Below are 14717 nucleotides of genomic sequence, written 5' to 3' on the forward strand. Positions count from 1 at the left end.
CCTCAAATTCCCCTTCGTGCTCTGTTTTCCTTTATTGGATGTGTTTTGCGATCATTCTTTACCTTTGACAACACTGCGTAAGTGTAAATGGTTTTGCATCCTTTCAAAAATTAGGGATATGTTTTGCTTTTTTTTAATGTAACCTTCAAACACGCTTTACGGTCGGTTTCAGGGTAAACTGCTTTCTACTCTAATGTGTTTTTGTCTTAACCTCCGAGAAAACACCTATCTACATTCTAGCTGTGTATACACACTACTGACAAAGATTGCCAATATAGGGTTGTTTGGTGCAGTGTTCTCAAGGCACCAGAAGCTAAGTTTAGACTTGATAAACTAGTTTAATGTTTACCACACATTCCTGGTGTAGTGGTATTATGTAGCCTATTGCAATTGTTTCATTAAAATATTCAGACTTTTGTTTGAGGAAGCACCAGATTTGTTGAAAGTTCCATTGATGATTGAGTGAACTTATAGCTTGTATGCTGATGCATTATGAGTGACCTTGTTAGTGGTTTTGTGTTCAAATTGTAATAATCTACACCTTGGTCAAATGTTGGTATTTTAACTTTGATTCTGAATTTTTGTTTTAACAGATGACTAAATTAATGGCATCCAACAGGCGACTGGAGGAGCAAATTAACCGTTGCATCTGGTTTCAGCAACTATTAACTGCCTTGATTACATTGTTAGTGGCTGTTATCAGTCTATCCCTATATGTCCGTTCCCCAGACAAGGATATACAGTAACTAATCAAGTTTATTGATCCACACAAGACCTTTGTAAACCAAAGTCACTGATTTTCTTTTTGTTTTGCTTTCAAGTTGCCAATATTTCATATATTTAAGGTGGCTTGCTGACCAACTTTTGTTTATTATAACTGCTGTTTTTTAAACAATTTGATACGGTTTGTACATTAATTTTCATCTCGAGGAAAGATCCTGTGTAATGATGACCATTTTGATGAGTCATGAAAAATTGTGTAATTTGAAGTCAGTTTGTAATATGTCTTGGTGCTACTAATAGACATAACCAAAATGATTAATTGACTGTTCACCCTAAGAATATTTGGGTAGGATTCTGGTGTTTGTTCCATAAACCAACTTCCATGTCAAATATGGTATCTGCAAATACTTGCAACGTGTTATGAAGAAAGATATTTCTGGTAGTTCCTTCACTTATGTGCTAGATACTGAAGTTGTAAGAAAACATTGGACCTTCTGGTAAATTTAGATTCTGGAGAGAACAGAGGTTGTTCCTATTAAGACGCAATGGTGATGGCTATTGATGCATCTATTTAATCAAAAAGATATTAGGAAATAATGTAATTTACTAAATAATTGGTATTGAGCCTGTTTGGCAGCCTTATGAGTTTTGTCACTGTGAATACAGTTATTAAAAGAAATGAAGTCTCCCAGATTTACTACAAGATTGTTTCAGCAAACAACATTCTAGCAGCATTTAATTTAGTACACTAACAATAGATTTTAGATTTGTGTAAACATAGGAAAGTTTAACATGCTGGATGACTTTAAACTGTTGTAAATTATCATGTTTTCTTTTGTTTTCCATTTTGGAAGATAATTTTTCTTGATGTAGGTTTAATTCTGTGCACCAAATCAAAGATCCTGTGCCCAGAGCCATTTATTTGAATTCACCAGTTCACTTAGTTGAGCTTATTTCCTTCTGGAATAAGCACAAGAAGAACCATGTGTGCCCAAACTGATACAAGGGAGCCTTTGAAGCTCCAGGTAACTCCATCTTGTTTGTGCTTAATGTGCGCCTTTCCTTTGAATTTTTGTTGATCTGGAATTTGGATTTCCAGTGCTTGGTGGTTTTGTGCCTACAGACTCGAGACTTTAGATTCTTCTATCACTGAAGAAATGAGGTGCCCCAACAAGGTTAACTGATTGCACTAACTACAATATCATGTCCTGCAGTCTGGTTTCATAGAGCAACCTGGCTCCTGTTCAGAATTTTGTGCCACGGACAATCCTTTACTTGATGGAACTGGTCAGGTAGTGGCAATAGATTACTTAATACAAAATGTTAGTGATAAAACTGAAGGTTGTATTTGCCATGAAGACTTCATTTGAAATCCATTTAGTGCCAAGTGCAGTAAAGGATACTTGTATGTTAGTAAATGCATACTGCAAACATCCAACCAGGTATATCTATCTACTTAATGAATGCAATACTGCAAATGCTTCATTGATATACTTGTAATTTCAAAGGGTAGCAGATCAAAATATAGTGCATTTTTAAGTTTCAAACAGCATTGCACTGGAGATAAGTTAACTAAAGTATAAAATGTGAAGTTAATCACTTCAGTAAGCAAGCAAGAGCCTGACTGAATTGTAGTGATAGCAATGTGGCAGTATTCACTTTACTTTTTTTCCAGATATTCTGTTTCAAGTCAAAATATTATGTAGCAATGGAGCTGAAAATAATCCATCGTGATTAATCAGCTCGTTATTTGGGATTCATAGTTTAATGCCAACAGATATAAAAGTCAAACCACTTTTTAAAGCTGTACTTGATTTAAAACTTCCAGAGTGAATTGTACAATAATTTGTAGAATGTTAGTGTACTGATTATTAATATAATAAGCTGGCAATTTAGATTAAAATGCACTTTATGGTATAAAATTGCTAATCATATTGCCATTGACAATCACTGCAAATCGATTGTTTGCTCGTGTTTTATATTGTTTGAAAATAAATATTGTTTGTAATCACATTTCAAGAACAATCAAGGTTACTGATTGTACTGTTTTAAAATTGTATAGAAATACATTTGTAAGTAAAATTTGGAAATTTCAAATACTTGGACAAAAAGCATAAGTATAATGCATCATTTTCCCCATATGTTTTGTATATTAAAGATACGTTTCCTTGTGTTACCATGACCTTGCAATGCAAAAACAAATGTCCTAAGAGTAAAAACCAACATATGCCCGTAGCACACACTCATTCCCCACACCCCCACAAATATTGTGAACAACATCTTAGTTTGATATCCTTAGAAAACAAAGAAGCAATATCTTGTTACTTCTATTGAAGACATATTGTTTATGATCTTTGTCCCCACTACTAGCTTGTTATGCATAAAATTGCTTTTGTGCTGTATGTATAAAATACTGAAATTTTGTATTTGCGTGGAGGTTATGAACCATGCCACCATACTAGCTTCAGGATAGGTTTTAAAACAAGCAGCTGAGGGGATTGTGTTACTAGACTTGGCTGCAATACCTATGATTGAGAAGAGAAAGCTCCTCTTCTGGACTGGCCTGAACTGTCATGTCCTTTGTAGCCAGGTAGCTAATATTCACAATTAAAGTTGGCAAAGACATATTGGGAACAAAAAGAACTGAGGGTAGCGAAGCAAAAAAATTAGTCTGATGGATGATTTAAATGTTAATTAAGATCTGTCTTCACTTAGTGGATCCTCAATCATGATGTGTACCACTAACTCTGCGAAATAAGGTGACTTCAGAACAGACAGCTCACAACTGTGATTCCATGAGCACTGTGTTGTCACCTACAACAGGACATGACAATCTGACCTAATAATTTAATATATCCCTCACTTCACCATCATCATTCAGCTGGGGGCCTATTCCTTGTCCAGTGAAGAATGTAGTTAAGCAGAGAATAATTATGGAGCCCAGAATGTTAGTGAAGGCAAAGTAATTTGCAGTTATCTTCAGACAGAAGTGCAGAGTGATTGAACCATCTCTACCTCTTCTGAGGCTTCCGTTATCACAGATATTGGTCTCTAGACAAATCAGTACTCACCATGTGGTATCAAGAAAAGGCTGAAGGCATTGGGCACAGTCAGCACTGAGATCAACACACCCTGCCCGTAATACTGAAGACGTCTGCTCCAGAGCTAGCTGCGCCTCGAGCCAGTAGCTACAGCAGTTGAAATTAACCAACTACCATCCTATCAGTCAACAGCGAAGGTTTTATTGACCATGCTGTCAAGTGGTATTTGTGTAGTTGTTCATTTCTGTTCCATCATGACTACTCAGCTCCAGCTCTCATCATAACAGTGGTCCAAAAATAGATAGTGCTGAATTTTATTGATGACATGAAAAGTCCCTTGTCATCAAGGCACGAATTGATGCCTTGGGAACTGACAAGGAACACCCACAGGCTAGGATCATACCTCGGGCAAAGAAAGATGGAGACTAAACATCTTGGCCTCAGGACTTTGCTGCAGGAGTTGCTCAGAGCAGTCCTTGCCTCCATGACGTAAGCTAATGATTACAAAGCATTCACTACTATTCATGATTCCTTGCACTGATGCAGCCCATGCCTATATGAAGCAGAACCTGATTAATCTTTGGGTTTGGGCTGATAAATAGCATGAAAAACCTAAGCTGTACAATTGCCAAGCAATAATCATCTGCAACATGAGATTAACCATCTTTTCTTGATGTAAAATGGCACCCTAGCACGACCATCTTGCAGATCAGAATAGGCTTTAAAATAATTTGATCAGCCATACAAATATGCAGAACTACAAAAGTGGGTCACAAACAGATTATTTTATGCTGCGTCACTCACCAAAGCCTTTCCACTGTCTATAGGTCACAAGTTCACAATATTATAATGAACTCATTCAGGAAAGGGAAGAGTATATTGAGTAGTGCCCGACTCTCAACATCCATCACGTGCAGCCTGCTTAATCTGCACATCGTTCACTACCTCAAACATTCATTTTCTCCATCCTACTGCACAGTGGCAGCAATATGTGCCATCAAGAAGATGCACTACAGGAACTCACCAAAGGTTTTTTGACAGGATGTACTCGACCATTGCTTCTACTGCCTAAAAGGACAAGCGTAGCAACTTGGAATGTCACCACCATAAGTTTCCCTCTAAGTGTCACACCGTCTCAAATATATATCACTCAAGTTGTTTCATGGGAATAAAACTTGGAACTGTCTCCTTAATAAAACTATGATTTTATTTAAATTAAGCTGCAATGATTAAAAAAAACTCAGCTGCCTTGAGGGCAATTGGGGTGGGCAACAAATGTTGCTTTTGCCCATGCTATCCATATCCCAAAAAAAAAGTGAAATCTTTGTGGGCACCTAACACCTAAAATAAATGGTTAGCACTGCAGTGTGACAGCACCAGGGACGTGGGTTCAATTCCAGCCTGTGTGAAGTTTGCACATTCTCCCCATGTCTGTGTGGGTTTCCTCTGGTTTCCTCCCAACATCCAAAGATGTGCTGGTTAGGTGAACTGGCCATGGTAAATTGCCCCTAGTGTCCAGTGATGTGCAGGTTAGGTGGATTAGCCGTGGGAAGTTTAGGGTTACAGGGATAGGGTAAAGGGTGGGTCTGGGGGGATGCTGTTTGGAGGATTGGTGTAGACTTGATGGGCTAAAGGATCTGTTTCCATGCTAGGGATTCTCAATAATCTATGAAAAATAAATGTTATCCAACTTATCGCTTTGTAATGACTTTGGATTTTCAAATCTGAGGATTAGCTGAGTAAATCTTGATATCATTGCTGAGTGTTGTTTGCATCCAATCTCTACTTTTAACTTCCTGAGTTTGTCAAACAGTGAGTGCACTAATGGATTTTTACCCCTTCAGCTTGAAGTGCTGAAACTAATTGTAGCACCTTTACTATCAGCCACCTCTAAAAGTAGGAAGAAATTAAACAAGATTTTTCTCTTATCTAACGGTCAGATATGTTATGCATAAACTAAATGGCTCACAGCAAAGAATAAAATGTATATTTTAGAAGTAAGATTCTGAGTATAAATCAATCATGCATTAGGTATGTCGAGATTTTTTAAAAAATATTAAGAATGCAAAGGCAATCGATTACAATTTAAAAGAGCTGCTCAAAATCACCAGTCAATTTCCCAAAGGTTTCACTGCTAATCTATGTTTCATGCCAGCATTGTGAAATGTTGTGAAAGTCACTTCAATTTTAGTTTCAATTTTCAATGGTATTTATCACCCCAATTTAAACATGCAAAGTCATTTAGATTTTAAAGCCTGTCCTGTGCATGCAAATAACTGGCTTCTGAAGCCAGTTCCATTAATAAGAGTTAAATAAATATTTGTTACAGTTGTGTAAGTTTAGAATTTGACAGATTAAGCATCTGACTTGGTGAGTGACGTGCTGACTTTATAACTCAACTTTACAATGTATTTTCCATTCATTCACTGTACTTGCAGAACTATAATGGATGATATACTAACCACCCTGATTGCTTTCCCTGAGGAACAAAAACAGAAGTTGCTGGAAAAGCTCAGCAAGTCTGGTAGCATCTGTGAAGAAAAAATCAGTTAACGTTTCGGGTGCGGTGACTCTTCCTCAGAACTCGACCCTTCCTCCTATGGCTTTACTATCAAAAATAAAGAATAGTTACAAAGTTGAAGAACTTCTACTGTCAAACATACTTTGATATCATGTAGAACAATATACAAACTGGATTGTTTTTGGACGGTCCAGAAGCATATTAGAATAGACCCTTGTGCATCTCCTTTGGGGCTGGACTTCGATCTAGCACAGATTAATGCAATTCAATGCTGTCTTTGTCTACTGGCTACAAAAACCTAGAGTTTAATGAATTTAAGACGTCTTGGCTGGGCAAAGGAAATCTGAAATTTCCTTGACCATGTGTAGTTCCAGACAGGGTTGATTACAAACCTTCTGACTGGTGTTTCAGATCTGCATGAGCTGCTTCTTATCCTACTTCATCTAACCCAGTTAGAATACTCCTCTCTCACATAATTACCCATCATCCTTTTAAAGGCATGAATGCTATTTGCCTCAGCCATTCTGTGATTATATGTCTCACAATCTTACAACTGTGGGTAAAGAAGTTCTCCTAAATTCCGTTTTTTAGGTTTATTAGTTACTGTGTCAGGCCACCAATTAGCCTACTTTAACCGAGAGCAACATGATCCAATCTGGTGCTGAAACTGGATAATATCCTTGAGCAACAAAACACACAAAACTATAAAAAAAATTTAAAAATCAAAGTACTTATAAGGAAAATGAACATAATTGCAGGAAATCTAGATTCTTGTGTATAAATTTCAAAGTATTAAGATACTAAATCATACATGAAGTTTTATCTGTTGAAATTAATTCATAAGCATGGATGTTTTAAATAGATTTAAAGTATTGTTGTATTAAGGGCACTCGATGGAGAGTGATGGAAAACAGAATCCATTTGGTCAGTCTGTTTATTAGCACCAGCAAGTCAAATTACAATCAGATATTCCATCTGAGATAAAAAGCATATTAGTTGTATCTCTTAATACCTTTTTTTTTAAATTTGGATTATTTATTGTTTGAATAGGGTCATTTAAATCCATTTGGAGTGAGGATTATTAAAGTTATAAAACAAATAGAATGTGAATGCTTCTTATGCTTGCTTTCCAGTTGTGAAACATGCAGATATAAAATGGGATTTAGTGCCCAGTACATTAAGTGTGGGGGCTGATGACTTCAGGGATAATTAATTCATCCCCGCGCACCATTGAGAAGACTCATTACATTGAGCACCAATTGGTACTGAGGTGCTGTCTGTCAGCCTCATCACTGACATTCTGCTTTGTCAGAGGATGCTGGTGAGTTGAAGAGTGGCATCTTGGAGACGTGGAAAACATTACTGGAATCCCAGGCAGAACAGGCATGAAGAACAGGTACAGTTTCTTTTGAGAAAAGTGTATTATGGGCTTGGAGCCCTGAGTGAGGAGGAGCCAGGCGTGTCAGGAACAAGGCAGTGGGGGTGGCTTTTGCTAGCCAACTCAACCCCTATTCCTGCCCCTACATCTCTAGACTGGGGCAAATTGAACCCATCTGCTCCCCTAAACCAGCAAGCAGGACAGTCTGGGTTCTGTTGGCAGATTTCCCCTCTGCTGTGAAGGCAGGTAAACAGGTCAGTGTGAGGCCTTTGAGCCTTAACTGGTGGTTGTGGAAAACATTCATGGACCTTCTCATCTGGTACTTTGCTGCTGAGGTAGCTGAAAAGGATGACTATCTCCCCTGGGCTAACCCGCCTAATTGTTTGCCTCTCCCACCACCGTCCTTGCTTCCTTGTAAGAGAGAAACATCGCACCCATTATAATCCCATTGCCTGAGAAAGAAACCAAACACTATGAATGAAAGTATTCCTGCCCCCACCCTCAAGGTAATTATCCATATAATCCCTTTCCCAAGTACATCAAATGCATTCAGTTTCTCCATACAGCAGAAGGTCGGTTCTCCTCAATTACTTTATTTTATTCTCCAATATGCTAGCTGCCTTAAGCTTGAAGTCATCCACAAATCAACTCCTGCACCTTTACTGGCAGCAAGTCCTGTTCCCCTTTCACCCTTGTGCTCTCTGAACTACATTGTCTCCCAGTCCAGCAAAGTCTTGATTTTAAAATTCACATCCTTCTTTTCAAATTCCTCCAAGGCTTTTCCCATCTGTAATCTCCTCCAGCCTCACAGGTTCACCAGACTTATTTTTTGGAAAGGTGAGATTGCACTGTGAGGAGAGATGGAGGAGGAAACTGGGCCTAGGTTCTCTAGTTTGTAGTAGAATCAGAGGTGATCTCATTGAAGCATTGAAAATTCTTAGATTTCAACAGGATAACAATGAAGGATGTTTCTCTTGGATGGGTGGGATGTTGGTTTTAAACCATCGAATACAATCTCAGAATAAGACATGAGGAGCATGTCATTCAAATAGTGTGAACCTTAGGTATTCTCTTCCCTGGGATGCAGTTTTCATCATTCAATTTATTTTATCTTTCACAGTGAAATTGCATTGTGTAATTATACATAGCATGTGAAATGCTTCAGTTTCCTATTTTAACAAATGCTTTAAATAGCTTAATACTCCAGTACATTGGTGGATAACGGAATCCCTTTTGTTGTTTTAAATATTCACATGTTCACATCACACAGTGTGGCCATGCATACTTACTAAACTTCTGTACTTTCTCACCCATCCTCAATTCGGAACAACTCCAGGTGGATTAACTTTTAAAAGAAATGTTTCAAAATGATTTCCAAATTCTCTCTCGTTGCGAAATTTTGTAAGTAGTATCCTTAGAAATAAAAAATAATTTTAACAAATCATCTATATACAGGTCTATATACACACAGACTGAATATTATCACACCTTATGTTGATTCAGCAGTGACATCCATGAGCAATGAAGCAGTTGATATAGCTAAATAGTTGGCCAGTAAGCATAAAGGAAATAATAAATAACAGTCATAGATGTGAAATATGAACTATTAACTTGATCACTTTTCCTAATCATTTTTTTTCTGTGTTTATCCCTTTCATTCCATACTAACTGACAGATTTTCCAGTGTTACCCTAAGTTAGCTGCTATGGGTGAGCTCATTTCTTACTGCAGTGTCTACCCTGTTGAATCCTTTTTAACAGTCAATCACCTTGATCAGACCACCCGTCAATTTTTTTTATACTCAAGGAAAAATAGGTTACATTTATGCAACTTGTCCTCACAAATAAACCCTTTAAACCCATTTTCATTTTTATGCCCAAAGTGTTTTTTTGTACGTCGGAGCCTTACATACAGGCCATCTCATCTAACTTTCAACTGCAAAGTTAAAATTGGCTTTGACAGGTTGCTGTTATACCCTTTCTGAAGAGCAGTCTGGGCAGAGAAGTTTGCAAGATTGTATTGGCGCCAATCAAAGACTGCATCACATTGCTGTCAATCTACTTTATAAGAAGCTGCTTGCATGATCTTCTTGTGAAAGTTAAATTATTTGACTGTGAAGCTTCAACAGCTAATAGAGGCCTTCTGCCTTCCATTAGAAGAGAGGGCTTGATTTCCAGCTTTATCTGATGTCAGAAAATTGAGCATTAGGAAGTAAACAACTAAATCAGTACTACCAACTGGGATGCTGTTTGGATCAGCTAGGAATGATCCCATTGAATGGTACAGTCAGCCTGAGAGCCAACTGGCTTACTCCTGTTCCTACTTCTAATGCACTCCCCCTGGGCTTAAATGAACTGAGTTGATTGATACCAGCCCAGCCACCAAGACATTGATCTTATTGTCCATGAGCCAGGAAGATATACCTACCACCATTCACTGTTTACCGTCTGGTTAAATGTAATGGAAGTGTGTTTGGTGAAGGCAGTATGTGTTTGGTGACAAAGCTCTAATGGTCAAATAAACTGCTCATGGTTAAAGCGGGCCATGAATGGAGGAGGCATGCAAGGACCAGTAACCATACTGACCCCTGGAAATTGAAACCTGAGAGAATAAATACCTGGGCTATAATAACTTCATGAGTACTGACTCCTGCTCAAGGTTGAGGGGAATGATGTTGCCAGCAGTGGATGAGAGTTGAAATTTAAAAGAGGCCAGGCTGTTCTTTGGATCTAGGGAAACAGCTTCTGGAAAAATAAGTTAGGGATGAGAAGATTTAGAAATTGTTTATGATCTAGAGAATAGGGTGGTGAGGGACTGCCCAAGCTATCCTTGAGGAACAGCAGTGCTCCACCTAACTGACAAGGACCCTTTAAGACTGTGCCACTCTAGGGCTCCTGGTTAAAACAGCATGCACATCCTCTCAACACCGTTTGAGATTTGACTTTAAATTAGGCCCCTGCACTTCTGGGACATAATTTCCATCTCTGAATTCAGAATGTGGCGTTCCCATCCTCCAACTCATCCCTACCATTTTTCATATCCCTCACCTTTAAACTGCTCAGCCATTTCTATACTAAACACTATTTTGCCTCCTTTCAAAATCAGAGTAACAATGAATTCTGGGAGCTTTGTAGGGCTAGGAAAAGTAACAGAGATAGGGAGGATGGAGACCATGGAAAGATTTGAACCTGAAGATGAAAATGTTAACTTTAAGGCATTGACCGATTAAGAGGTCTGTGAATGCAGGGATAAAGGGTGAATGGAACTTGTTGTGTGATAAGGCAGAAGACTGTTTGATATCTGAATATTTCTTTATTTTTCATGGGATGTGGGCATCACTTAGGCCATCATTTGTTGCCCATTCTTAATTCCCTTGAACCGAATGTTTCAGAGGGCAGTTAAGAGTTAATCATGTTGCTTTGTGTCTGGAGTCACATATAGGCCAAGCTAGATAAAGACTTCCTGTACTAAAGGGCTATTGATGTGTTGTTACAACAATTTTTTTTTATTCATTCATCACTGGCTAGGCAGTATTTATTCCCCATCCCTAATTGCCCAGAGGGCAGTTAAGTGTCAAACACAGTGCTGTGGGTCTGGAGTCACATGTAGGACAGACCTGGTAAGGATGGCAGTTTCCTTCCTGAAAGGGCATTAGTGAACCAGATGGTTCTTTCCAACAATCAACAATGGATTCATAGTCATCATTAGATTCTTAATTCCAGATATTTATTGAATTCAATTTTTCAATTGAGGCATTTTTCAATTTTCAATTGAATTCCACCATCTGCCGTGGCGAGATTTGAACTCAGGTCCCGGGAATATTATCTGGGTCTCTGGATTAATAGTCCAGCAATAATACCATTAGGCCATCACCTCCTCTATTCATGATAGTTGTCATGGTCTCTATAACTGGGACAAGCATTATAATCCAAATTTATGAATTGAATATAAATCCCACCATTACCATGGTGGTTTTGAGCCTTTGTCCTCAGAGCATTAGCCTCCAGGTTGCCAGTCTAGTGACATTACCACTCCACCACCATCTCCCCAGAGGCGAAGGGCATCGAGACAGGAGAGCTGGAGACCAGCCAGGGGATCAAGAGAATATTTGAGTCCAAAGATGCTAAAGACAATGTTTAGGGTGTCAGCAGCAGATAGACTGAGGTAAGTTTGGGGAGTATAATATTATGGAGCTGGAAGTACATTGTCTGCTGGTGAAGAACACATATGGTTGTAAACTCAGACTGGGTCAAATTGTATGCAATATCAAATCAGAAGCAGGACAAGATAGAAGTGGAAGCCGACAATATAACCTTGCTGAACTTCAGGTGTAAATTACCCAAAGAATGGCTATCTAGATGAGGCACCAGAGATCAGTTCATAGTCGTTAGGAGCCTTAAATTGGAGGAGGGCCGAAGAAAAAGAAATAAACAGATGTAAATGGCAGCCTCTGAATTAGACTAGTTAGATCACTGTCATTTTGCCAGTTACTGAGTTGCGTTTTTCCCCATGCCGTTGGCCATATGTCATGGCAACATTATACTGGATGCCAAAATCAAAAGGAGGTTCAATATGGAGAAGGTTTTTAAATGGTCAAAAGTTTTTCTTTAAAATAGCTTGCTGTTTGAGTTTTCAACATTGTGAAGATTCAATACAAGCTGGTAAAGCTACATAATTGCATGCTGAATCCTGTGTGCTTGACACTTCCATTATATCTCTAAATTAGACTTAATTATGTTCAACTCCCCAGTTTCCCTTGCGTTTGTTTATAAAAACCTGTTGAGAAGTTTAATTTCAAACAGATTGCTTATTCTTCTCCCCTTCACATTTCCGTGCTTAGATTCAAAATGGCTCAGATGATATCAGAATAAACAACAGGGAGTTCAGGATTTTGCTAAGTAACCATTCACTCTCTGGTTTAGTAGCTTTCTGCATCATTATGTCCTGTTGCCATGAAATGTTTGTATCTCTAGATTTGTGAGCCTATTACCACGGAATGTATTGCAGTAAGAGGAGATTTCATTTAAACGAAAGAGGTTTCAATTAAGCCATGCCCTGTTCTTAAGCTAAGCCATAAAAGGTATCAGAGTAGGCCATTCAGCCTGTTCCACTCGTCAAGCTGATCTGTACCTTGACACCAGCTAGCCACCCTAGGTTTGTAACTTTTAATAACCTTGCGTAACCAAAATTTGTCAATTTTAGTTTTTAACATTCCTATTGATCCCGTGCCTCAACAGCTTTTTGAAGAGGATATTTTCAGATTTGACATCAATTTTGACTCTTTTTTCAGGCTTATTTTAAATAGTCCTATAGATGACACTGGGAGCCCTGTGCTATTAATACACACCAGAAGTCCACTTGCCAAGAGGGTACCATAGATTTAGAAATCTGTTTAAACTAAACAAAGCGCAGTCAAATAATAACAAATTTTTATAATAAAAGCCAAGATAGTCAAAACCATGTCAACTGGACAAACAACAACAGGCTACACTGTGAGACTGGTGTCCCTTTTTTTGCAATCTTACTCTGGGGCTGGGATAGTTTTCACAGAGTAACATCACCTCGGACATTCCTGTCTATTGTTTGTCAACGTTACTCAACAAATTAAACCCTTAATGGTACATTGGCTTGGAAGAAATTGACATTTCTCATTTCATTTTTGTTACTGCTTTCGTGTAATCCTCTCATGTGCCCAGCAGAATAATGATTTCCATAGAAAGTTATGCAGTTTCTGACCTTCCAAGAACAGTTGTTCTGAACCCTTAAATTTGGTACAACCTGTTGAGTTGAAATTTTGTGATTAAGCATTGTTAAATGTTGGCTATTAATTACACTAACCATACAGTCTTTGTAGGGTCACTGAGGGCCACCAGTGGATATATTGTAGGAGAAACTGAAAGATATCGCAAGCTGCAGCTTAGGAGGTTGCTTTAAACTAAATCATTCTTTCATAAATTGACATTCTTGCACTTATGTGGCAGCCAGTAGTTACTGTGCTCTGGATATTTATAGTGGATAGGGAAATTGTGTTGGCCATTCATTAGAAAGCTAGAGGGCTTGCAAGACCTTCTAATATCCTTGCAGTAATGTCAGAGTGAGGAATGAAATGTTACTGGCATACAGAGAACTAATCCAGTCTGACATGGGTTGGGAGATATTGTATAGGAAGAAGCTATAGGCTATTCAGGGAAAGCATATGAAACTATTCTTGAAATGACCCAAGAGATTTATCACAAGGATTATGTTAGCCTGTCAAAGATTGCAACCCTATTCATGTGATGAAGTAAAAATAAGAGATTACAACATTTTCAATTTATTCAAAAGATGACATGAAAGATCCAGCAAGCTGTACATTAAATTTCTTGAAATTTGGCTTTGCAGGATATTGTTTAAGGACATTGAAGAGTTTATCTTCATAATGGGAACTATTAATGTTGGGACAATTTCGTTTAATTCAGCGGCTTTGGAAGTTCTCTGAAGAATTGGGGTTGGGTTGGGGATACTTGGGTTCTTGTCACTTACGGAGATATTCGCAGAGCTGAGGTGGGTGGGGTGGTACGTGAGGAGACGGAGAGGTCCAGGAAGGGGAGAGAGGTGTTAGAGCTCGAACAGTTCATCCACTTCACTAACACCTTCCACCCCAACCTTAAGTTTACCTGGACCATCTCTAACACCTCTCTCCCCTTCCTGGACCTCTCTGTCTCCATATCGGGCAACCACCTAGAAACCGATATCCATTTCCAGCCCACCGGCTCCCACAGCTGCCTAGAATACTCCTCCTCCCACCCACCTTCCTGCAAAAATGCTATCCCCTATTCCCAATTCCTTCGCCTCCGCCGCATCTGCTCCCAGGATGAGGCATTCCACTCCCGTACATCTCAGTTGTCCTCGTTTTTCAAGGACCGTAACTTCCCCTCCTCGGTGGTCGAGAACGCCCTCAACCGTGTCTCCCACATCTCCCGCACCTCATCCCTCACACCCCGTCCACGCAATAAGAACCAAAAAAGAATCCCCCTCGTCCTCACGTACCACCCCACCAACCTCCGGATCCAAC

At 38.9% G+C, this 14717-nt stretch overlaps 1 protein-coding gene and 1 long non-coding RNA gene across 4 annotated transcripts in view; one reads left to right on the top strand and one right to left on the bottom strand.

Annotated features, from left to right (window-relative positions):
• Positions 1-2965, top strand: part of mospd2 (motile sperm domain containing 2) — a 74790-nt gene extending 71825 nt beyond the window's left edge. The window contains exon 14 of one of the 3 annotated variants that reach the window (XM_048603096.1): positions 594-702. In XM_048603096.1, the coding sequence (XP_048459053.1) occupies positions 594-601 (8 nt within the window). In that variant the 3' untranslated portion in view covers positions 602-702. Of the gene's footprint in view, positions 1-593 lie in introns of all 3 variants that reach the window. The other 2 variants (XM_048603095.1, XM_048603094.1) reach the window with 2 other exon arrangements.
• LOC125484422 overlaps positions 1-14717 on the bottom strand; it is a 64660-nt gene that overhangs the window by 25154 nt on the left and 24789 nt on the right. The window lies entirely within an intron of this gene.

This window comes from Rhincodon typus, chromosome 11 (genome assembly GCF_021869965.1).
Source record: "Rhincodon typus isolate 14 chromosome 11, sRhiTyp1.1, whole genome shotgun sequence".
Taxonomy (NCBI): domain Eukaryota; kingdom Metazoa; phylum Chordata; class Chondrichthyes; order Orectolobiformes; family Rhincodontidae; genus Rhincodon; species Rhincodon typus.